Raw genomic sequence first — 24,654 nt, 5'->3', positions numbered from 1 at the left:
AGTACAGGAGATGACCAGAGACTGCGGACATACAACGGCGGCGGGAATACTGGGCCAGCCGCTCCATAAGACGCACAGACATTTCCCCCGAAGTGTGTCTTATGGAGCGAAATAGTGCCCCATCATTGGTGTCAGTGGGAGGAATAGTGTCCCATCATTGGTGTCAGTGGGAGGAATAGTGTCCCATCATTGGTGTCAGTGGGAGGAATAGTGTCCCATCATTGGTGTCAGTTGGAGGAATAGTGTCCCATCATTGGTGTCAGTGGGAAGAATAGTGCCCCATCTTTCTTGTCAGTGGGAGGAATAGTGCCCCATCTTTGGTGTCAGTGGGAGGAATAGTACGTCATTGATGTCAGTGGGAGGAATAGTACGTCATTGATGTCAGTGGGGGGGAATAGTGCCCCATCATTGGTGTCGGGGGGGGGGGGGATAGTGTCCCAGCATTGGTGTCAGTGGGAGGAATAGTACCCCATCATTGGTGTCAGTGGAGGAAAGAATAGTGTTCCATCGCTGGAGTCAGTGGGGGTGGAATAGTGCCCCATCGTTTGTGTCAGTGGGGTGGAGGAATAGTGCCCCATCATTGGTGTCAGTGGGGGGAGGAATAGTGCCCCATCGTTCGTATCAGTGACACCAATGATGGGGCACTATTCCTCCCACTGACACCAATGACACTTAACTTGCTGTCCCCTGCTCCAGCATGGTGCTGCTGCAGCCAGCCTGGTTGCAGCAGCACCATCAGCACGGCACACTTACCTGTCAGCTGCCCTTCTTCACTCCGGCCTCTCCCTCACTCGATGTTCGCGGGGCCGCTCGGCTCCGCCTCTTCGCAGGTGATTGGCCACCTGTGTGCCTTGCCTGAGCTACAGTTCTAGCGCCCAATCACCGGTGAGGAGGTGGAGCCGAGCGGCAGGAGTGAGGGAGTGGCTGGAGTGAATGAAAGAGCAGCGCTTCCTGGACTGGATCGTCGTGGGACTGGGACCGGAGCCAGGTAAGGTACAGCAGCCCCTTGCCCGCCCCTGTACTTAGTGTCCCTTCCTCGCTGCGAACACTTCCCTGCCGGCGGGCCGGATAAATGGCCTCGGCGGGCCGCAGTTTGAGGACCCCTGTCCTAGGCCTTTGGTCATATTCCTGTTCTGAGGGTCCCCTAGGGAGAGAGGCTATTTATGGAAAAGGTGGTGGATCGGGTGTTTCCTGGGAGGAGCCTATCTCTCATGTGAAGCTGTCCTGGAAGATTCCTGGAAATATAGTTAAATTTTTGCGTTTTTCTTGCATGACCGTTCGACAGCAGTTGGTCTAATCTGTTTTTGTTGAACAGAAAGGGCTGCACACATTGAAATATTTAGCTGGTTTCAATCGAACCAACCAAATTTTGGTCCATGCGTACTGAGCTTTTGGCTGATGTCTGCAGCAGTCTGAGAGTCCCAGCCAGTGATGCCTACGTTAGGGTAGTATATTTTATCACAAGTATTCTGGTAAGCAGTCAAAACTTGGTGGATTCTCAAGCACCACCCAAAACAAAAAAATGTATTGGGGAGGGTTTACTCTATGCTGCTTATGAGTTGCATAAAACACGGATCTCTCTGTTGATGTCTTTTTTTTTTTTTTTCTTTGCAGTCATCTTCCACCAGCGGGGGGCTTTTTGGCTCAAGCGGCAGTAATACGGGTGGTGGTTTCTTTAGCGGTCTTGGTGGTAAACCCAGCCAGGAAGCTGCCAACAAGAACCCATTTGGATCATCCAACACTGGTTTTGGGTCACCCAGCTCTGCCAGTGAGTATTCCTTAACATTTGTTTAAAGGTCTAAACTTTAAATGAATTTGAAATTTGTTATATTATGATTGTCTTGATAGATTGATGTGATGCAGGTCATTCTTGCTCTTTTTGTACTTTTTGCAAATAATAAAGTTTATAAAGTAAACCTGTTTCAACTATGAGCAAATCAGATTAAGTCCAGACTAAAAATATGATTAAAGTATATAAGCTGATGTATTTTATTATATAAATTTTTTTTAAATTTTTTTTTTTTAGTAATAACTGTACATTAAAATGATGTAGTGCCATAAGTATAGACAGAAGATATATGTACATCTAAGTTTTCCTCTAATGTTCAACTTGATTCCACTGCCTGCTAACCATACTTTTTGGGTCTTTAATGCATTGGCTAATGGCAGAGCAGGCCAATCTTAACTTTTAAAGTCAAGACTGGCATATTATAACATCATGATCACTTACCATAATCCTTGGAGGCATGGACACCACTAGACCTCTGCAAGATGAGCCTCCTTGGATAGGACTTGTTTTTCCAGAATACCTCACAGATGTTCAATTGGATTGAGATCTGGAGAATTTGGAGGCCAACATCTTGAACTCATCATTGTGTTACTCAAACCATTCTTGAATTCATCAGGCCAGGCCACCTTCTTCCATTATTCTGTGGTCCAGTTTTTAAGTTATGTGCACATTGTAGGCTTTTTGGTTGTGGACATGGGTCAGCATGGACACCCTGTCACTCACTGGTCTGCAGCTATGCACCCCTGTATGAAAAAGCTGCGAAGCACTGTGTGTTCTGACATCTTTCTATCCGAACCAGCATTTTCACTTATTTGAGCTACAGTAGCTCTTCTATTGGATTGGACTACACGGGGTTAGCCTTTGCTTCCCACATGCACCAGTGAGCCTTGGCATCTCATAACCCTGTCACTGGCTTGCCAGTTTTCCTTCCTTGAACCACTTTTAGTAGGTCCTGTCCACTGCAGACCGAGAACTTCCCACAAGAGCTGCAGTTTTGGAGATGTTCTGATCCAGTTGTCTAGTCATTACAGTTTGGCCCTTGTCAAGGTCACTCAAATCCTTACTCTTGCCCATTTTTTTTTTTTTTCTGCTTTCAAAACATCAACTTCAGGGACAGAATGTTCACTTGCTGCCTAATATATCCCACCCTGTAGATAATGTTGTTCAGTTTACTTAGCAGTGGTCATAATGTTATGGCCAGGGCCTTTTTTGAGCCAGAACATGGCCAGGCTCTGTTTTTACAAGTGAGAGCCTACCTCTCCTGACGGCTCAAGCACCACTTCCTGCTGCCGATGCCCCTACTAGACATTTTAATTGTTGCTGCAGGTGAAAGAGGCAGAGCCTCAAATGAATGTGCACTCACTGCAGTGTGCGGGGAAACAAACTGTGGCTGCAGGAAGTACTATAGCCAACTGGCTGCTCAGATACATTTTGCTAAGGTAAGCATCTGAAAAATGTCGGAAAGGGGGAGTTGAGGGCAGTGAAAGGGGGGGGGGGGGGGGAGTGCAGAGGGAAGAACTGAGGAGGGGTGAAGAAGTGAGATGTGGATTGGGAATGCAGAGGTAAGGAGCTGTGGAGAAGGCTGCAGGGCTTAGCTGTTGGGGAAAGTGGTGGTGGTGAGGGGTGGGGGGGTGATGCAGAGAGCTGTGGAAAAATAGTGCAGAGGTGACCTGCAGAATGTGGGAGGAAGGAGGAGGAAGTGTGCGCTGGTGAGCTGCGGACATGTGCAAAGGTATGCTGTAGGGGGGAGGGGGAGTGTGTAGCAGTGAGCTGTGGATTAAGGATGTAGAGATGGGCTGTGGATGGTGAGGTGACAGGAGTTCAGAGGTAAGCTCTGTATAAGGCTGTAGAGGTTAAGGTGCAGGGGTGAACTACAAGCCCTCTCCTTCAAGCTTCCCACGTCCTTCTTTTGGAAGGTCAATGCCTTATTTCACACCCTTATTTGGTCATATTCGGGGGGGGGGGCACGTTTGGCTTTCCATGTTCTGACCCCACCTAAGAAATGTGGTGGTGTAGGCCTGCCGGATTTCGCTCCTATTATAGAGCCACTCACCTCACCTGCCTAGTCGACTGGCACTGCCATGGTGCTGCCAAGCACTGGATGGCCATGGAGTTGTAGGGCTCTGGGGGTATGGCCCTGAGTTGGCCGTGGTTGCAATGTCCTCTACCTCACGACCTAGTTGCACACCCAACTCTTAGTGCCACTCTTGTAGTTAATCGGGAACCATTCCATAACACGTCCATTTCTCCGGTGCCATCTCCTGGTTCCCATCTGGAGAAACCCTGACTTTCCTCCAGGACAAGAGTGAAAGCGATATGTGCTTCTAATAATACACTGGCAGGTTTAGGCCCCAATTGGATCCAATGAGACCGTGTTCTGGAAAAGAATTAGCATGCACACACAGAGGTTTCCAGAAGACGATCTGATCTTTATTCGTAGATTCTTCTTCTTATATTGTAACAAAGAGAATCATACAATAGAATTTCGCTAGATACTTGTCAAGGCTGTGAACATGATTTTTCTCAGGCCTTGAAATCAGTTACAAGTAACCAACAGTTATTTTCACATGAGACAGAAGTATTTGACTTTTAACTATATCATAGCAGAAACAGGTGCTGTTAGTACAAAGAAATAATTGGATACTATCCCTGCCTCTACCAAGGCTAAGTTAAGATAAAAAAACAAAAGAATATTGTGAGTACAGTTCTATAGCACATAACTGACACAGCATATTTTCATTAACTCATTCTGGGTATAATACAAAAGCAATTAATAATACAAAAAACAACATGGAGTGATACATTTCCCTTCAAAGAGGACCCTCAATTTGCTTGTCTCACAACTACTCCCACTTGGTGGACTTTCTCAATTCCACTGGGATCCTCCTTGCCAATGACTTTATTCGACTGGTGGATCCCCTGTTGAGTGTTTGGAGAGGTCTTCAGTCTACTCTTATCTGCACTCCCCCCGGTATTTCTCGAAAGTTGACTGCCTTTGAAGTTCTATGTCACAAGGGAGAACCGATTCGCCATAGCCTCTCCAACATCTGCTCTTCTCTCATCCACCCGGAACCCAATTTTGTCCCTCCTTTCCTATCTAAATGGGAGTCTGATCTGGGCATCTCCTTTACCATGTCACAACGGGAAAAGATCCTGCACTTTGCCCACCAAATTAATCATAAACTCCTCACGCGTTGGTACTAGGTGCCATCTAAACTTCACCGTATTTCGCCGCAGCCTCCGGATGTGTGTTGGCTCTGTGGGGCTGACGGTGGCACTAGTCTCTATGCCTCCTGGCAGTGCCCGAGGCTTCAACCCTTTTGGTGAGGAGTGACTGACATTATTAAACAACTTACTGCTGTGGACCTGCGAGACGACCCAGCGGGCTGCCTCTTGCATTTTTCGGGGAGACCCATCAAAAAATATAAGGCCTCTCTCACTATTGAGCTGCTTAACGTGGCCAAGGCTTGCATTCCTTTACAGTGGAAAGACAACCACCCTCCTACCCTTTCATTGTGGTTCTCCAAGGTGAACGAGCTTAGGGACATAAAGTATCTTACTGCCACTCTGTGTAATGAGGTCTTGCGGTACACCTGGCACCCTTCGCTATGCTTTGTATTTACAGATGCATACCTGACCGAATCTGCTCACCCTCACTGAAGTCCTGTCTCTACCTGCCTTGATTTCTCACCTCGGGAGGGGATGCAAGTCCCATGGGATCTGGCTCTGTTTCTCCTATATCCCATCTTTCTCCTACCTCTGCTCCCTCCTTTTTCATTTAACTCCCTCTGCGCTTTTCTAACCTTTTTTCTTTTTTCCGTTTCGCTCCGGCCCCTACAGTGTTTTACTGTGGGGTTCCCCCCCTCACTTTCTCTTCATTTTACTATGACATTTTTGATACTGGTATAGTTTTTGCTATGTCGGTTCGATATCCTTTTTATGTTACCTTTCACATCTTTGTAACTCTAAAGTTGGCCTACTTTCTTTATGCTCTGGCATAATCCCCCTTTCCCTAGCATGTTTAAACTATTACAAAATGATTTGTTCTGGTCCTGCTATGTCATATATGTGATGTTTTATCTGCTCATGGTCCATTGACCTCACATACTAACTCGATGAACCCCTAAGGATTCAGTGTGACTGTTTCAAGCGTTTTTAGACATTTGTACCATTGTGTTTTTAATGTTAATTCCACAAATAAAAGAATTATTAGGTAAAAAAAAAAGGGTGCAGAGGTGAGCTTTGGGTGGGGGGGACAGAGGTGCTAGAGTTTTGCTCTCAACTCCATCCTCCATTCATGACTTTTCACCTTTAGTAACATGCTACACCGTATTTAGGGTGTAACATGTTACTAAAATCACCACTCCAATTTTGACTGAATATTCAAGTTGTTACATAAGGTCACTCGTTACAGGTTTGCCAACAATGCATTGCTTCAGCAACTTTTGACTATTTTATGTATTTATTACAGGTATTTTCCGGTATATAGTAGAATTTACACGTTCCTGCCCTCCAGTTGCTTTTATCTAACCTCCCTACTTCACATGCATAGTGCCACATACTAGGGTCAATTTGTACAGGAGCCAATTAACCTGCTAGCATTTCTTTGGCATAATGGAGGAAACCCATGCAAGCATAGGAAGAACAATGTAAACTCCCTGCATGTAGTGTCCTGGCCGAGATTCATACCAAAGACCCTATTCAAATGATCATAGACTATTAGTGCCTGTGCTGATGGGAACTTTCTTTTGAAATAATTTTGAGGCACTTGCAATTAATTCTGAATGATCATAGAAGTGTATTTGACCTGCTTCAAGCTGCTTTCCCATATGCATTCCCTTAGACTTGTATCATGGAAAGGTAAATGCCATGAAAAGTAAATAAATAAAGCTTAGGATATAATGATCATATGGGTTACAGACCTAGAAAATAACATTAGTGGAAAAATAACAAAAAGGAAAGCTTATATATTGATAAATTGTAGTGTATATTGCATTATTAATGAAAATGTAAAGATTGGGGGGGGGTTATACCTTGCTGCCCTTGCTTTTAGCAAGTTTGGCACATGCCATTGCTGAGAATGCTGAGGAAGGCTAGCAGGAAGACTGATGTGTAACATAATTATATACAGTGCCTTGAAAAATTATTCCTACCTCTTTAAATTTTCCACATTTTGTAATGTACAACCAAAAACGTAAATGTATTTTATTGGGATTTTTTGTGATAGACCTACACAAAGTGGCACATAATTGTGAAGTGGAAGGAAAATGATAAATGGCTTTCAACATTTTTTACAAACAAATATCTGAAAAGTGTAGTATGCATTTGTATTCAGCCCCCTTTACTCTGATACCCGTAGCTAAAATTTTGTGGAACCAATTGCCTTCAGAAGTCACCTAATTAAGGAACATAAGTGAACAAACAGCATCATGAAGGTCAAGGAACACACCAGACAGGTCAGGAATTAAGTTGTGGAGAAGTTTAATGCAGGGTTAAGTTATAAAAAAAAAAATCCCAAGCTTTGAACATCTCACGGAGCACTGTTTTAATCCATCTGAAAATGGAAGGAGTATGGAACAACTACAAACCCACCAAGACATTGCCGTCCACCTAAACTGACAGACCGGGCAAGGAGAGCATTAATCAGAGAAGCAGCCAAGAGGCCTATGGTAACTCCCAAAAAAGCAGCGGAAGCTGGGAAGAGGAAGGAGATGATTCTGCTTGAGGTCAAGAAAGAAATCGTCAGGAAGCATGAAGGAGGAATGCGATTGACTGACCTCTCCAAAGAGTATGGAAAGAGTGCTTCCACAATTGGTACCATCCTAAAGATGAAAGAGAAGATAACTAGAAGAGATGCAGCCAAGGGAGTCATCAGGGTCTCCAAGCAATGGCCTCCTGTTCTGGAGGAGGTCAAAAAGTTGCTCCTGCTTTGAATTGAAGAGAAGCAGCGTGCAGGGGACACAGTGACCGAGGCGATAATCTGCGAAAAAGCCAAGGCCTTGCACACTGACTTCCTTGACCAACAGCCAGGAATGTCAGCCAATGCAGAAGGCTTCAAGGCGAGCAGGGAGTGGTTCAAAAGGCATCCACAGCGTGGTCAGGCATGGAGAGGCCGCAAGTTCTGATGTTGCTGCAGCTGAGGAATTTGCTACAGAGTTCCTGGAGGTCATGATTTCAGAGGGCTACCTTCCTCAGCAGGTCTTCAACTATGATGAGACTGGGCTCTTCTGGAAGAGGATGCCAAAGCGTACCTTCATCACGGAAGAGGAGACATCATTGCCTGGCCACAAGCCGATGAAGGACCATCTCACTCTCCTGTTCTGTGCCAATGCCATTGGAGACCTTAAGATCAAGCCCCTGCTCGTCTACCACTCAGAGAAGCCACGGGCCTTCAAGAAACACAAGGTGAAGAAGGAGCAGTTGAGCGTTTTGTGGCGGTCCAACCCAAAGGCTTGGGTCACATGCCTCTTCTTTGTGCAGTGGGTCAATCTTGTTTTCGGTCCTGCTGTCAAGCAGCACCTTGTCGACAATAACCTGCCGTCAAGGCCGTGCTGCTCATGGACAATGCTCCTGCTCATCCTCCAGGCTTTGAGGAAGACTTGCTGGAGGACTTTAACTTCATCAAAGTTGTGTTCCTTCTGCCTAACACCACCCCACTACTCCAGCCAATGGATCCAATTTTAAACAACTCTACACAAGGGAGCTTTTCCTTCGATGCTTTGAGATGACAGATCGATAAAGCCTCACCCTTCATGAATTTTGGAGAGACCATTTTGACATAGTGAGCTGTCTGCAGATTATCACCATTGCCTGGGCCGGGGTCAGCCATAGAATCCTAAATTCAGCTTGGCGCAACCTGTGGCCAACCAACCGTGAGCTAACCACTGAGGACCTGGTGGAACTGCAGAAGGAGGCGATGGAGGAGCGGGTCTCATTTGAGGAAGAGGAAACAAGTGAGGAAAAGTTCTCTTCCAGGGAACTCAAGGAGCCTGTGGCTAAACCTACAGGCTTTTGCACAGCAGCACCACCCAGATAAGGCTCTAGCCCAGAGACTTGTGAACAGTTTTGACACCGACATCATGTTCTCTTTCCGAGGGATGCTGAAAAGGCGCTGGAGGCAGTAGACAATGGGAAGGTTCCTACTAAAACAGCCTAGACATGAAGAAGAACCTGCTTCTGTTAGTGCTGCCCAGTTGCTCTGCTCCTCCTCCAGAGAGTGTTGAAATTGTTTGAAAAGTTTGCCATGTTTTAGAAGATGTGTGCTTTAAAATTTGAAGTTGGATGTTTGACATGTTATTGCTTGAGTACTCCTGTCCTTGTACAGTATTAATGCGTTTAAAAAGTGCACTTTATAAAGAGTTTTGAACAGATAAGACTTGTGTTTGACTTTTTTCTGACCTCAGTAACGGATTAATTGGTTTTCATTGCATTCCTATGGGAAACGGTGTTTCGGTTTACGAATTTTCCGCTATACGAAAATTCTCGCAGAACGAATTAAATTCGTAAACCGAGGTATTACTGTACATGAAAGTAAGGTTAATATAACTTGGATTACGAAATCTTCAGTTTTACTCAAATTAGTTGATGCAAAAATTAATACACCATACAACAAAAACTACTACATCTAGTATGACCTCCATGATTTGTAAGGACAGCCCCATGTCCTCTAGGCATGGAATGAACAATTTGTCGAGATATTGCAACATCGATTTCTTTCCATCCTTCAAGAACGACCTCTTTTAGAGCCTGGATGCTGGATGGAGAGTGATGCTCAACTTGTCTCTTCAGAATTCCCCATAGGTGTTTGGGTTCAGATCAGGAGACATACTTGGGCACTGAATCACTTTCACCCTGTTCTTCAGAAATGCAACAGTGGCCTTAGATGTGTGTTTTGGATCATTGTTATGTTGGAAAAGTGCACAACAACCAAGGGCACAGAGTGATGATAGCATCTTATTTTTCAATATAGAGCAGTCCATCTGTGAATTCATGATACCACCAATGAAATGCAGCTCCCCAACTCCAGCAGCACTCATGCAGCTCCACAGAAGGACACTGCCACCACCATGCATTTTTCTTTGTACTCCTCACCTTTGTGACACCATACAGTTTTGAAGCCATCAGTTCCAAATACATTTATTTTGGTCTCATGATTCCAGCGTACAGAGTCCCAGTAGTCGTCTTCTTTTTCAACATAGGCCCTGGCAAATTCTAGGTGTGCTTTTTTTTGTGCATGTGCTTTATGAGAGACTTCCTTCGTAGACGACACCCATGTATGCCATTTCTCTGCAGTGTGTCATGGGAAACAATCACCCCAGTTTGGCTTTCTACTTCTTTAGCTAACTGTAGTGAACTTGCATGAAGATTTTCTTTAACCCTTCTCATCAGAAGACGCTTTTGTCTAGGTGTTCTCTTTCCGGGATGGCCTGGACATCTCTGTGAGATGGTTGCAGTCCCATTTTTGTTAACTTTTTGTATCACTTTTGCTACAGTATTCTGACTGATAAGTAAAGCTTTGCTGATCATCTTGTAGCCTTCACCTTTTTTCTGTAAAGTAGTTATTTTCTTTCTTTAAGTAACGCCCTTTTTATAATCAACTGTCTGATGGACAGCTGTTTAATGAATAAATGGACTCACCTGTAGTTTAATTCTTGTTAATTAGGATTTTGTTGCCTAAAATTTAGCTTTGCTCTTAAGACTTTCATTGGGGTGTATTCATTTTTGCAACATGATCTTGAATTAATTTGTTAGGAAAAATACTTTTGTGTGTGTGTGCAAATTAACAAATCTTGTTTGTAATCAATGGCCCGCTTTTGTGGGAGTATTTTGTAGTATAGTGTCCCATAGAAAATGTTGATTCTAAATGAATGAAGTTTTCTGACTTCTCTATTTAAATTGAATAGGATATTTCAAAATTGACAATCTCTTTATGTTCTTCACCATCCATTTTTTATACATTTGTCTACTGAAGTCTGAATTTTTTGTTGTTCTACCACAGATTCAAACAGCCTCTTTGGCAACAGTGGGGCAAAGAGTTTTGGATTTGGCAACACATCATTTGGAGATCAAAAAGCAACTGGGACATTCAGTGCTGGTGGTAGTGTGGCTACACAAGGATTTGGCTTTTCCAGCCCCACCAAGACAGGTACGCACAGTAGTTGCAGGTCGTCCAGATGGACTGTCTAATACTGGCATACACATTTCCTCCACTTCTGATCTCCAGATGAACTCCAGGTTAAATGTTTAAAACACCCTTGAAATTCATGGGAACTGTTTTACCTGTCATTGGATTTGTTTTTTCTGTCCATCTAGTCTTCAGCCCTTTCAAACAGTACAACCAGGTTGGTGACCTGACTCCCTCTGCTGCAATTAAGCAATATAGCTAGGTCCTCACAATGCCCCCACCCTGTGATTAGACCATGAAGGAGCAGTAGCAGCTCAACCAATTGCTCATTCTGCTCTTTCCTCCTGTAAGCATGTATCTTTTAGCATGCGTGTACCTATTTGGGTCCTGCCCCTCTCTCCCCCGGTCCTACCTTTAAAAAGGGATTACAAGATGCTAAAACCAAGTCAAAATCAGTTGCTTTCACTAATTGGATTTAAAAGTGTGAGAAGGAGTTGATAATCATAACTATTTGGTTATGCTGCCACATTCAGGTGAATAGACACTAACCAATAAGACAGGGCTCTCCGCCTAGACAAAACCTTCCCTGCTCAACTAAGTCTCAGTTTAGTGCTAGTTTCTGAAGGTGACAGATACTTCCTTCAGTCTTTCTGAAGATATCTTTTTTTTTTTTAAATAGATTTTAATCTTTTATTACATGTTTAAGTAGTTCGGAAATCAACAATTCAAGTACAAATAAGATCTCTCAAGTACACGATCAGTACAAATTATATCCACAGCAAATGTGATCGAAAACATAGACCAAAAAAATTATAGACAAGTTAAACCACCATACCATTGTTGTGAAAATGTAGAACCCATTTTCTACCAAGATCATAAAGATTTTAGGTGGAGTTAAAGATGCAAGAGTCTGAAGATATCTTCTTTTGGGGCATTTCTAGGTCTGTTCCTTACACACCTACCAGGGCAGAGGTGGGCTTCATCCAGATTGGTTACTATGGCCAGCAGACCTAAGAAGGACTGTATCTGGTTCCCGCATAGTGTTATTTTCTTGTAAGGCACATTGCCTTAACTGAATCCAGCCTGCATATGCACCACCCTGCCTCTTCTTCAGCTGCTCTACTGTGTTGATATGGCCACAGCAAGTACAGGAGCACTGCAATATCTTTGGGGTGCTGCCACAAACATGTTCTGCCTAGTATGATACTTTTCTCAGCTGAATGGCTACATCACTCGGTGGTATACAGGCCTGATTGCCCCTTAGAAATTCATGGCTTTGTGCAGACAAAGAAGTGAGAAGAACAATGGGATGAGCTCCCAAATCCCATTTATCAGGTAGGAAAACTTTGCAGGGGCTCCCCTGAGGGTCAGAAACTCTGAATCCATGTCCTTGTCTAGTATTTCTTCCGTTTCAGGTACACAGTCCTCTGCTTCGTGTCATGAGAGGAGTTCTCTGTGACCAAATCTGGACTGCGAGATCAACTTTCAGCAGTTCTTACTGCTATGAAATGGCTGAAATGCAAACTCCATTTTGTGGGAGAGTAGGGTGTGGGATGATTATCCTTTGGAGAAGGAAGAGGAAGAAGTGTCAGCCATTGAGGATCAGGAAACCTCTGTACATGAGTCCTCCTAGGAGGAATCTTAGAGTCCAGGACTGCCTCAATCACAAAAGACCATAATAGGCTTCCTGGCAGATATGGTTTCCACTAACTTTAATTTACCAGTAATGGAATCTTCTTCTGTTAAAGTCACTTGCCAGTGCACATACAGTACATCAAGAAGTGATGTATGGTAATGGGGCTTACCTGGAGAGGATGTTCTCACCACTGAAATGGTTTGCCAAACCCTGTGGATGAGGTTCTGGGCCTTAAAGATGCCATAGATTAGAGTTTAGAGGTGTCATCTTCTATGGTAAAAGCAGCTTGGCAGCCTGCAATGGGAGTTTGCCAAGCCCTCAAAGTTTGGGTAAAAGCATATGCTTCATTCCAGAGAATCAAATCTGGGGATCCTGCTCTCTGGCAGTTCCTGGAAAATTTTACAAGGTCCTTGAGTTTCTCAGTGGATACCTTGGAAGGATCCATACGGCAGCTGTCCCAGTTGGGCACCATGTCTGATCACATGAGAAGGATCCCATGGCTCAAGTGCTGGTAGCTGGAACTTCTCTGCAAGAAGCAAATCGAGAGGCTAGCCTTTGAAGGCAAATGCTTGTTTGGACTGTCCATGGATCCCTTCATTCAGAAGGTGACGGTGGGGAAAAGAATGCTCTTACTCCTTAAAAAGAAGGCGAGGGTAACAGGTTAGAAACCAATGACACCTTCAGAGTCCAAAAAAGGTTCCGTTTCCCAAACAACCAGCCTCAGGCTCCAAACCAAAGCCTACTTACCAGTTTGGTTAAAGGACTCCCAGGTTCTCCTCTTTTCAGTGAAGGGGCGTGCCCACTTCGCAGATGGATGGACATCTACAGGCCTTCATGGGTATTTGGACTTGAAGTCCCAGAAGACTGATCGCATGGTGGTGTCCAGAGACTATAAACTGGAATTTTATCCGCTCTTCCACTCCAGAATTAATTTGCTTAAGGGTATACTCAGATCTATAAAAAAAGAGGGTTTTTCTTTGCAACCCTAGAAAGCCTGCTACAAGGGGTTATTGCACACTGCGCCTGGAGAGGCGAGGTCTTGCAGCTTTTATTCAAACTTGTTCACAGTTCCCAATCCAAACAGAGACGTATGACTTTTTCTGGACTTCAAGGATATTCAGAAGTCTCCTGAAGGTATGAAAATTTAGAATGGAGTTCACCCTTCCTGGCTATCCCGATTTTCCAGCCTTACCAATGCGATCTGCATATTGCAGTGGAGGATTTTCATTATTAGTTTGTGGCACTACCCTTTGGGCTGTCTATGGCCTTCAGGGTGTTTACCAAGGTGTTGGCTCAGGTTCTGGGGTTGTTGAGCATCGAGGAGATTCCTACTGTGGTATACCTAGGCGATTTGCTGTTACGGGAGCGATTGGATCAAAAACTGATGTGCAATGTCCAGCAGACAGTACAAGTCCTGAAGAGGTTCTTCTGGGTAATGAACATTAAAAGTCAGCCTTAGTTGCAGCGCAGTGCCTAGAATATCTGGAGTTAGACCAAAGGTACTGCTTCTGCAGGGGAAAGGCCTGTCTCTGAGTCCTGCTGAAGCCTTAAGGACTTTGGAAGGTCTCTCAATCTGAGTATGCATGAAAGTGCTGGAGCAGATGGTAGACGGCTTCAGTGCTGTCCCCTATGCCCAGTTTCACTCCAGAGATTTGCAACTCAATATCCTATCAGTATGGGGCAGATGTCAGGAGTCCTTGCATCTGCCAATGCATCTGACTTCCAAGGCTAGATCCGCTGTGTAATGGACACAGATGCTGGGTACCTGAAAATTGTTTCTTTAGGTGAAGAGTTTTGACAATAGATACAAACCTGTCAGGCTGGTTCAGGAAATGTGGTCAACAGAAGAGCAAATGTTGCCGATCAACATCTTGAAACTTTGGGTGATTTTGGCTAGCCCTCATACACTGGTCCATCTGTCTTCGTGGTCTGCTCGTAATAGTACAGTCAGACAGTGTCACAGCTGTGGCATATATTAGCCTTCAATGATTTTTGCTGATCAAAAAGACCAGTGGACCTTATCTTTTCCCTGGCAGAACTACATGTTCCTGGCCCCCTCCACCATCTACATTTATGGCATAGAAAATTGGCTGACTGATTTTCTCAGTCATCATCCGCTGAATTCAGAAGAAATGGCTGTTTGCTCGTAGGTGTTTGCAGGGGTTTGTCTGCGATGGAGACACCAGATGTGGATCTTAGTGACCGTATTCCACATCAAGCTAGACAGGTTTGTGTCTTGAACCAGGGATCCTCTGGCCTTTGCAGTAGATTCCCTGCTGACTCCTTGGTATAGGTTTTCCCTGATCTGTGCCTACCCTCCACTACAACTCCTTCCTCATCTGCTGCATAGGATAAAGGTGGAAGGTGTCCTGGTGATTCTGATTAAATCGGCTTGGTGAAGAAGAACATGGTATGCAGACATCGTAAATGTCTTGGCAAACGAGCCATGGGCTTTTCTAGGTTGGTTAAACTTGCTGTACCATGTCTGTTCTTCCATCTTGCTTGGTGGTAGCTAGCTTTGACGGAATGGCTGTTGAAGTCCTGAGGGATACAGGTTCTTCTGATTATGTCATTCCTACCCTCTTGATTTTAAAATCAACCTTCAGGAAGATGTACCTTTTGTACATGGAATGCTTGTCGAGATTCTCATTAAATTCATCCCCAATAGTATGTCGGGAGGTATATTTTGGACTTCAGTCAGGTTTGGGGATGTCTTTGGCTATGAGTACTGAATCCAAAGAACAAAAGGTATACCGCTCAGGCAAACCATCCAGATCAATCCAGGACAGGTGCAGGCTCTGGCTCGCCACCACACACGATGCAACAGGAAGAAGGGTCAGCCGCACACCGGAGGATGGATGAATATAGTGTGTATTTATTAATCCATAGGGCACACAGAACACCAGGACATAAATGCAGGACTTGTTAACGCGTTTCACACGATCTCGTGCTTAATCATAACCATCATAACCGTGCGAAAAAAGTGCTTCACTCTGGATGCTGTTCAAGTTGTTCAATGTTGCAGCTGTTAATCTGAAGCTAGAGAGTCTCATATGAGTCAGGCTTTTTCTCACCTTTTTTTCTAGGTGGATTCATTAGCTCATTTCTCGGGCCTGTGGTGTTAAGGGCAAGGTTCCTGTAAAAGGCCCATTCTACTAGAATTGTCAGTGCTTTGTTGGCTTTTCAGCTTCAAACATCTGTTCACGTTTGTACGGCTCCTACCTGAATTTTCTTCACATATTTACGAAGTTCTACAAGGTTGATGCTTTTACCTCTGTTGAAGCCAGTTTTGGGCAGAAGGTCTCTTCGGCTCACATTCAGTGCCTAGGAAGTTCCCAAGTAGCCACAATTATTAATTCCTCTGTTTCCTGCATGTGCGATTAGGAAAATATGATTTTTGTTTAACCTGTAACACATTTTTTGTAGCATATCACAAGAACCAGAGGCGTGATACCACTCTTTTTGCTTGTGTTCATCATTGCTTGCTACAAAACTGTGGTTTAGTTGAGTTGTGAGAGGTTATGCCTTGGCTAATATTCCTGCCTTTTACTTTTGGTCAGTGTCCATTCACCTAAAGGTGGCAGCATAACCCAAATAGTTCTGGGTACTAACTCCTCTGTGTCCTGTGATGTACTCTAAGAAAAGTATTTCATGGGTAAACCGAAATTTTAATTTTTATTTTTTTTTGTATTTGTACAGAGTCCAGCTTTAGGTCAAGCTAACAGTGAGCCTTGTTACTAAAATATGCAAATAAAAATTCTTTGTTTTTCATCAGATAGTAATTCTGTTTTGAAATAAGCTATCTAAAAATAACATGGCAGGAGAGCCACCATTGCTGACTTGTTTTTCAAGGCACATGCTTAGTGTCTGTAATTTTTCCTTCTCTCTAATCCAAAGAATATGTGTGGTGACTCGACCAGCATATGTTACATACATCTTATGACACTTTGTCAGCATTCCATCTGTATACTTTTTAAAGCAAACCTCTTATCATGCGTTTTCATGCTAACCAGAGCTTACTCCTAGGGTGAATCACTCTTGAGTATTCGCTGGTTAGCATGAAATGATTACTTTCAAACAGCACATCCAGTGGTTAGTCTTGGCAAGTGTGGACCCACCTGGAGTGGTATAGACTGCAGTATTTATTGATAAAGTAATTCTTCCTTCAGTGCACTATGAATTTATAAAATGGAACCAGCATGTTCACCTCAGATGTTGGAGCACCTGCTATATATACTGATCAGCCATAACATGATCACCCACCTAATATTGAGTAGGTCTCCCCTTTTACTGCAAAAACAGCCCTCACCCATCAATGCATGGACTCCATAGTAACATCAACATGAAAGACAGGATCCAGTGTTACCCAGGAGAACATTGGCCAAAACATCACACTTCTTCGGCTGGCTTGCCTTCTTCCGTAGTGCATCCTGGTGCCATATCTTGCCCAGGTAAGCGATGCACACTCAACTTGTCATCCACATGATGAAAAGAAAAAGTGATTAATCAGACCAGGCCACCTTCTTCTATTGCTCTGTGGTCCAGTTCTGATGCTCACATACCCATTGTAGCAGCTCTTGGCTGTGGACATAGGTTTGCATGGGCATTGTGTCCAGTCTGCGACTATGCAGCCCCATACGCAACAAATTGCTATGCACTTTGTGTTGTGACACATTTTGTGTCAGAACCTGCATGAACTTTTTCAGGACTACATGGGCCAGCCTTCATTCCCCACATGCATCAGTGAATCTTGACCTCCCATGACCCTATAGCTGGTTCACTGGTTTTCCTTTCTTGGACCACTTTTTGTAGTTCTCGACCACTGCAGACAGGGAACATCCCACAAAAGCTGCAGTTTTTGGTGTTGCTCTGACCCAGTCATCTAGCCATCACAACTTGGCCCTTGTCAGTCGCTCAAATCCTTACACCTATATACATAGATAAATGTGTAGCGCTATCCCTTTTAGGAATAGTGAATGTAATACACATACAATAGTGAATGCAATGCAGTGAATACACTGATTGTGAAATATTATGTAAAAGTCTGGATTGTGGCAGCTAACGCGTGTTCCCGATGGTAATTAAACAGGGTGTTGGAGAAATGACATGCTCAACAGAAGACATTATTACACACTATATAATTGTATTGGTCTTCTATATAATATTTCACAATCGTGGTGGATTTAAGATTATATTGAGATTGTTTTTGGATTTTGCATTTATTTTGTTTGCATTGCACTCACTGTGGTCTTTGTATTATATTCATTATTCTTAAAGGGATAGTGCTGTATATTTAATACATTTATCTATGTATAGGTTTGTAGTATCTGTGGCTACTAGTGGAAGCAACTATCTTGACCGTGATATTGGTTACGCCTTTTTTTATAGTATATATATTAGTAATCTATATTATATAGTTGTGTTTTTTTTTTTTTGTTTTTTTTTTTATATCTTTTTGATGTTTTGATTACGTTAGCAGAGAGTCCACTAGGGTTTAGCAAATCCTTACCCTTGCCTATTTTTTCTTCTTTCAACACATCAACTTCAGAGACATGTTCACTTGCTGCCTAATATATCCAAGCCATTTTAACGAGATAATAATTGGTATTAACTTTACCTGTCAGTGGTCATAATGTTATGGCTGATTGGTGTACATACTTGTTCTAGATAAATGATCAGCAATTAGTGAACCAAGCATAAGGATCAAAGCCCCAGAACATGCACCTCAAAAAAACAAATCTGCAATGACAGCTTCTATATTTCTATCTTTGGTTTAATTTAAGTATGCTAGCATACTTGCAGTCACAATAGCGTGAATCTTAACCTTTCCTTAAATCGAGCTTGGCCCTGCTTCTCTCAGCTTACAAATTTCTTATTGCTGATTTTGAACAATAGGAAGTCTCAGGAGAAGGTGGGGCCAAGTTTGATCAGGAGTAACTGAGTTAAATATGAGTTCAATTACTTTTGTTTCTGAACCTGTTGACATAACTGAAGTGCCTGATCGCTGGGCAGAAATGTTTTTTCTCTTATTCAAGAAAGTGAAAACCCCTTTAAGAAGTAGCTTTTATAATACAAGAATATAATGACATCCGATGTCATGGATCATGGACAATTGGTTTATATTTCCATGATAACTTACCATAAATTATTACCATTCTCTGCCAATAATTATTTTACAGCAGACATTTTCTATGGGTTTTGAGTTTGCAGATTCATCAATGGGCTTGTGTTTATTAATTCAGGGCATTAAGGCCTTGAATCTTTCCTAGACTATGGAGGCCAAAATGTCCTTTATTTCTCATCCATTGAGGGACACAGGAATTCTGAAACAGTCATGTTTATACTGCTGTCTTCAAGACATTGGGATAGTGGTAAGAAAGAAAAATTATAGGTCCATCCCCTGCTTATCCCCTCCTTTTATCTGGCTTGCCTCAGTTTTTTGTTTTTGCTAGTGTCTTAGGAAATTGGAGACCATTTCTTCAGCTCTGCAGAAAAAAAAAAGTCTATATCTTAATCATACAACACAGGACACTAGCAAAAGCTTTGCTGGATCACATTCCCAGTGTACCTATATAACAGTCTCTTTTTGCTCATGTCCTTAGGTGATGTAAGGAGATATGCTATCAGGTGATGGACCCCTTCTCCTGTTGGAGACATTTTTTTTCTCTGTTTCTCACTAGTTTTCCTTTCCTTTTAAACCTGACACTTCTATCAAAATCTGACTGCTGCTTTCCTTATGACTCATTATCAGTTTCTGGTTTGGTTACCTTCAATCTTGGGAACCATACCTGGACTCCACAATAAAGGGGCCTGCGTGTGATGTTTGCGTCTGGCACTGGATCTTGCACTTGGCCCTTGTCTTTGCGTGTGGTGCCATGAGTTAACCACAGGGTGCTATCCAGGTTTAGAGCTGTGGTCCATGCCTTTGGTACCCAGGGAATATGCTATGAGAAGTGAAACCTAGAACCTGGATAGGACTGCTGACATGGACAAGGTACGACAAGGTTTCCCTGTACTTTTACATACAAGTTCCTAGCTATACGTGTCTTATTGGATCATCACTTGGATCTGTAGTTTCAACTACATTATATTATTTTATCCTACAGAACACACCACAGTGCTAAGCACACAAGCAGGGTTGAGGGCACAGGCTATGTGGTAATATACACCTTTGGTGCTTTTTCACTGGCTTTTATTGTCTAACTTTATTCTGCCTTTATAGATTACATTATTTTTTTTACCTATTTAAATTTGGTGGTCTTTTCTTTCACCTATCTGAAGTTCCTCCCTGGCTACTGACATAGTGCCTAATAAAACTCTTTACTGCACATATCTGGCTATGATTTTCCACCATCAACACAAGGCCTCCCCAATGTCCCAGGAATCTTCGCGTCCACTTTCGAATTCCCTAGCTGTTTGTGCTCAGCTACTTGGTGTATTCTACCTTCAGGGGCTTTAAGCATGCTGTGTTGCCATCTCCTGTAAAGTCTTTCTCTTGCTCCACTAAGCCATTAAATCAAATTGGGCTTGGGGCCCCTGTTACCAGCTTTGATTTAGGGTCCAAACAGTCTATTGTATTCCTGAAGAGAGGCTGTAGCAAATGTTTGGAGCCCTGTGCTTTATTTACACTAGCTTTCTGCAAGCATCCAAGCTTGTCTTTCACATAGGACCAATATCCATAGGAATGCATAGAGCTCATAGCTATAATAACATAGATGTTATTATATCCAAGGAGAATCTGACCTGATTAGCTTTTGATGGACATTGTTCGGCACTGCTCCTGACACTGTTATTGGCTATGCCACAGGTAGTGTGTAGAGTGTGCTTCTGCTTCAACAAAGGAGGTTGATGGAGTGGTCAGAAGAAACCCACCCTTTTCCTTTAGTTATTTTGGCCACAGGTACTTGTAGGCCCTCAGAGCCAAACTCCCATTCAGCTTGCAGGACCCAGAACCACAGATCTGCTAACTCCTCTGAAAACCTTCTTCATGAAGGTGTACCCCCATTTCTACAATTGAGGGGTTGTTTGAAAATCTAGTTGGGTCCTCTAGACTAACTACAGACTAACCCCTTGTGTCTTGTATGTCCTTCTGCTTCTCACTAATTTTCTTGTGCTGCTGCACAAAGCAATGTATCTTCCCAGGTCTTCTCAGGTTCCCTGCACCTTAGGACCTCTTGTTCCTGGGGGAACTTCACTTCAGGAGTTGCACCCCACATGGAGTTACGCTTTCTATTTCAGAAAAATTATATAACCTCAGATAAGGTTGAAAACCTTATGGTAATTGGTACTCCTAAGCATTCCCTCTTTCTAGAGGGGACCCCCTGACCTATGAGGTTGGCCAGTGCCCATTCCTATTGTTCTCTTTACTAACAAGAATCTGATTCCTTAGTGTCCTTTTAGGAGGCGCCTATTTTTCAAAGTGCTGGACCTCTTGTGCACCCTAGTGCCTTTTCCTGGCTTCTCCATTGTGGAAGAGGGTCAGCCTTCTTGACCCTTGAAGTCAGAAGAGTTTGATACCTGCAAGCTTCAATCTGATTGGACCCTTACATGGGCCAATGTTGGCAACTATTGGTCAGCATCAGACGAGGCTGTGAACCCTTGTTAATTCATTGGCCCTCTCCTTAACATTTAGGGGTTTGTATGGCTTTGGAGAAATACCATTTTACCATTGTTGCCCCTTCTCTTGTTGACTGCCAGTCTTTTGTAGCCTCTCCCTCTCTCTTTATGGAGGTCTGGACTTGGTGTGACATCCAAGATGGTCCCTATGGACCAAGACATCCCAGGTGTGACCCATCAGTCTTTGAGAGGGCATGAGGTGCTCTCTTACCTACCATCCTGTGGAGATACCACCTTCAGGGATGTCCCCATACCAGGGGTTTGAGTCAGGTTATCCAGAACAGTTGGTCTTCATTTTGTTGATAGATCTCATTGTGAATCTGTTTCCTGACCTCCACTTTCTTAGACATAACTTAGGTGTTTTACAACCTTCACGTCCTTTAAGGTTTGGTAGTTCTCCCTGTGGTGAAACAAGTGGCCTGTTCCCTACATTGGACAACACTACAAGTACTACTCTCAACCGTACTGACCTCTTTAGAGACAATACATTGCCATCTGGCTTTTAACAACCAGTCGTGTCTACAGCAGAGGGAGAGGTTGTGAGCCTGTGTGCACCTCCCTTTTTTTTTTTTTCTTGCATGGCAGAGGAAATCATTGCTAGAGGGCCCTGTATTGGATCGGCAAACAGTGTGCGCTAGGGTCCTGCGACACGTCACTTGTTTGGAATAGAGTACATCCAGAGGCCTTCTGAGGTCCTGATCACATGGAAAGAGATCCTGACATCCATGGATGATTTAAAGCCTTTTGAGTAAATTCCACTAGATCCCTTCCTTAAGTTATGTCCTTGATCTGGTAAATGATCTTGCCTGTCTAAGCTAAGGTTCCTGTCCTTTACTTTACAGTTGTAGATGCTTCACTATATTTGGGTTTGGCAGGTCCTGCAGAATTCCTCCCTCAGGCTCCAGAGACACCTTCAGGTGTTAAGGTGGGATGGTCTTGCTCATCCTCTCGCTCTTCTGATGTTTGTGTGCCAGTCTGGGATTGTGGTATACCTTCTTCCCTGCCTACCCTTTATCTCTTGTGCACTCCACCCCTTTCTTCAGTCAGGCTGAATTAATGGATGGTACTCTTGGGTTCTCTAGGCAATCCCATTCTTCTCATGGAGCCTTCCTTCCCTGAACCCCAAAGGATTGGTAGTGTATGGCTTTGGGCCTTTCCCTTGTAGATCAGCTGGTATTTTCTTGTTTTTGTTCAAGGTTCCCTCTGTGGTTCTGTTCTCTAGGGTACTTGTCCCAGTGTTTATGTTGACCATATCATGTTGTTGACTCTGTTTCTCTCTTATCAGGTAGTTTTATTCTTCCACCTATGTGGTGGTGCAGGCTCTTCTGTCCTGGTCTTAAACATCAGGTTGATACTCTAACTTTCACTGGGTCAATGGACGTGGATTTTACCTCATATAGTTCAAATTCAGTTTCTTCTTGAATCTGTCAGTGTCTTTTGCCAACCCCTCAGTTGGACTGCTTCTGGATATACAGACTGTTTCAGAGTCACCCAGTCTTTCAACAGATAAGAAAGAAGATAAGAAACAGATAAGAATATAACATTTATTTTTTTCTTAGAGACCATTGAGGGAAACAGTTTCCATCCCTCTGTGTGTTTATGCTTTGCTGGCCCTGCTTATTGCTTTCTTAAAAAACGTAGGCATATTGGGTAAAGAAGACGATATAGTAACACTGGCTTACAGGTTTTCTGTTTGCCAGTGTCCAAGCCTCCTGAAGGTGGCAGTATAACCTAACTTTCAGAATTCCTGTGTCCCTCAAAGGACACAATTGAAAAATAAATTTCAAGGTAAGTGCAAAAGTTCCATTACTTTGTATCTGTGGAGTTCCTTTGAACCCTAAACCAGGCTGTAAATGTGACTTCTATCCTCAGATAGCCTTAAGCCCTGTCACTGACTTGTCATTTCAGTCTTGAATTCCAAAGTTTGTAGTGGCTGCTGAAGTGCTAGCATTTAATAGTTGAATGGCATGGGGCAGAGTTTAACTTTGGTGCAGAAGTCAAGGCTTTTAACCCCTTTGTGCCAACGTCACACAAATATGCGTCCTCACAGAACTTTTTTCCATTGCGTACCTGTCTTTCTGCTGGGAGCACGCCGCACATTGCGCTCCCAGCACAAAGACTGGAGTGTCACTGAGAGCCCCAGGTCCCGTTCTAACGATCGGGACCCATGACTCCCGATTCCGGGTCACATGATTGCTGTGATAGCTTCTGATTGGCTATCACAGTGGTCAGTCACTGTATAGCCAGCCCCCCCCCCCCCCCTGGTTTTGTTTGTTAAAATACAAAAAAAAAAGATAAATATTAAAAAATACCTAGTTCAAGGTTTGATCTAGTTCAGTGCCAGGGTAAGTGTTTGAGTCAGGGTCAAAGGTCAGGATTTTTAATTTTTTTAATTGGTATCATTGTCAGTTAGTGTCAGTGTGTTTTAGGTTAAAAAAAACCAAAACAAAATGCGCACTATTATTTCTGGGCTGTACCACGGTTGCAAATAACATACACATATATGGTATCGCTGCAATCATCAAGAGCTGGAAAATGTATTTTGGATTATTCTTTGGTGGTAGGTTATGGTAGTAACAAGAAACACACAGCTATATTAAAAAAAATTATATTATGATAATTTAAAAAAATCAGGCGATATCCATTACCATTTACCACCAAATAAAAGCCCAATTTGTCCTGAAAAAAACAAGGTATAATTCACTTGGATGTAGTTGTGATGATATGTAAGGTTTTACTAACACATGTCAATGTTGCAAAATTGTGCTTAAGCATTAAGATTTGTTTTACCCTTAGGCATGAAGGGGGTTAATATACATCCTGGTCTTTAGGGTCCAAGAGGGTTCCATAGGCACTAGAGATTGCAGCTACCACAAGGTTTCTGAACTCTGCAGTGCTATTCTGTTAGAAATATTTTAGGCCAATTTAGGCTCACTTTAAGGCTTCATGCACCTGGATGTTTTTTGACGCAGCTCTTAGGGGCGTCTGGCTTTTTTTTTTCTGGCCCTAAACTCCTCTTCATGTTAGCCTACAGGTGAAACTTGAAAAATTAGAATATCGTGCAAAAGTTCATTTATTTCAGTAATGCAACTTAAAAGGTGAAACTAATTTATGAGAGAGACTCATTACATGCAGAGCAAGATAGTTCAAGCCGTGATTTGTCATAATTGTGATGATTATGGCTTACAGCTCATGAAAACCCCAAATCCACAATCTCAGAAAATTAGAATATTACATGCAATCAATAAAACAAGGATTGTACATAAAACCGTATCGGACCTCTGAAAAGTATAAGCATGCATATGTACTCAGTACTTGGTTTGGGCCCCTTTTGCAGCAATTACTGCCTCAATGCAGCGTGGCACGGAAGCTATCAGCCTGTGGCATTGTTGAGGTGTTATGGAAGACCAGGATGCTTCAGTTTGCGGCCTTCAGCTCTTCTGCATTGTTCGGTCTCATGTCTGTCATCTTTCTCTTGGCAATACCCCA

The 24,654-nt window shown here is 43.2% G+C and overlaps 1 protein-coding gene across 3 annotated transcripts in view; it reads left to right on the top strand.

The window, feature by feature from the left end:
- Window positions 1–24,654, top strand: part of NUP214 (nucleoporin 214) — a 183,128-nt gene that overhangs the window by 137,027 nt on the left and 21,447 nt on the right. For 2 of the 3 annotated variants that reach the window (XM_089686952.1, XM_089686957.1), the window contains 2 exons: window positions 1,615–1,768; window positions 10,788–10,934. In XM_089686952.1, coding sequence (XP_089543078.1) covers window positions 1,615–1,768; window positions 10,788–10,934 — 301 coding nt within the window. The remainder of the gene's footprint in view (window positions 1–1,614; window positions 1,769–10,787; window positions 10,935–24,654) is intronic. The other variant, XM_089686965.1, reaches the window with a different exon arrangement.

The sequence above is a fragment of the Staurois parvus genome, unplaced genomic scaffold (genome assembly GCF_062004578.1).
Source record: "Staurois parvus isolate SC_StPar_1 unplaced genomic scaffold, SC_StPar_1.0 ptg000020l, whole genome shotgun sequence".
NCBI classification, from domain to species: domain Eukaryota; kingdom Metazoa; phylum Chordata; class Amphibia; order Anura; family Ranidae; genus Staurois; species Staurois parvus.
This window is presented reverse-complemented; position numbering and strand designations above follow the sequence as displayed.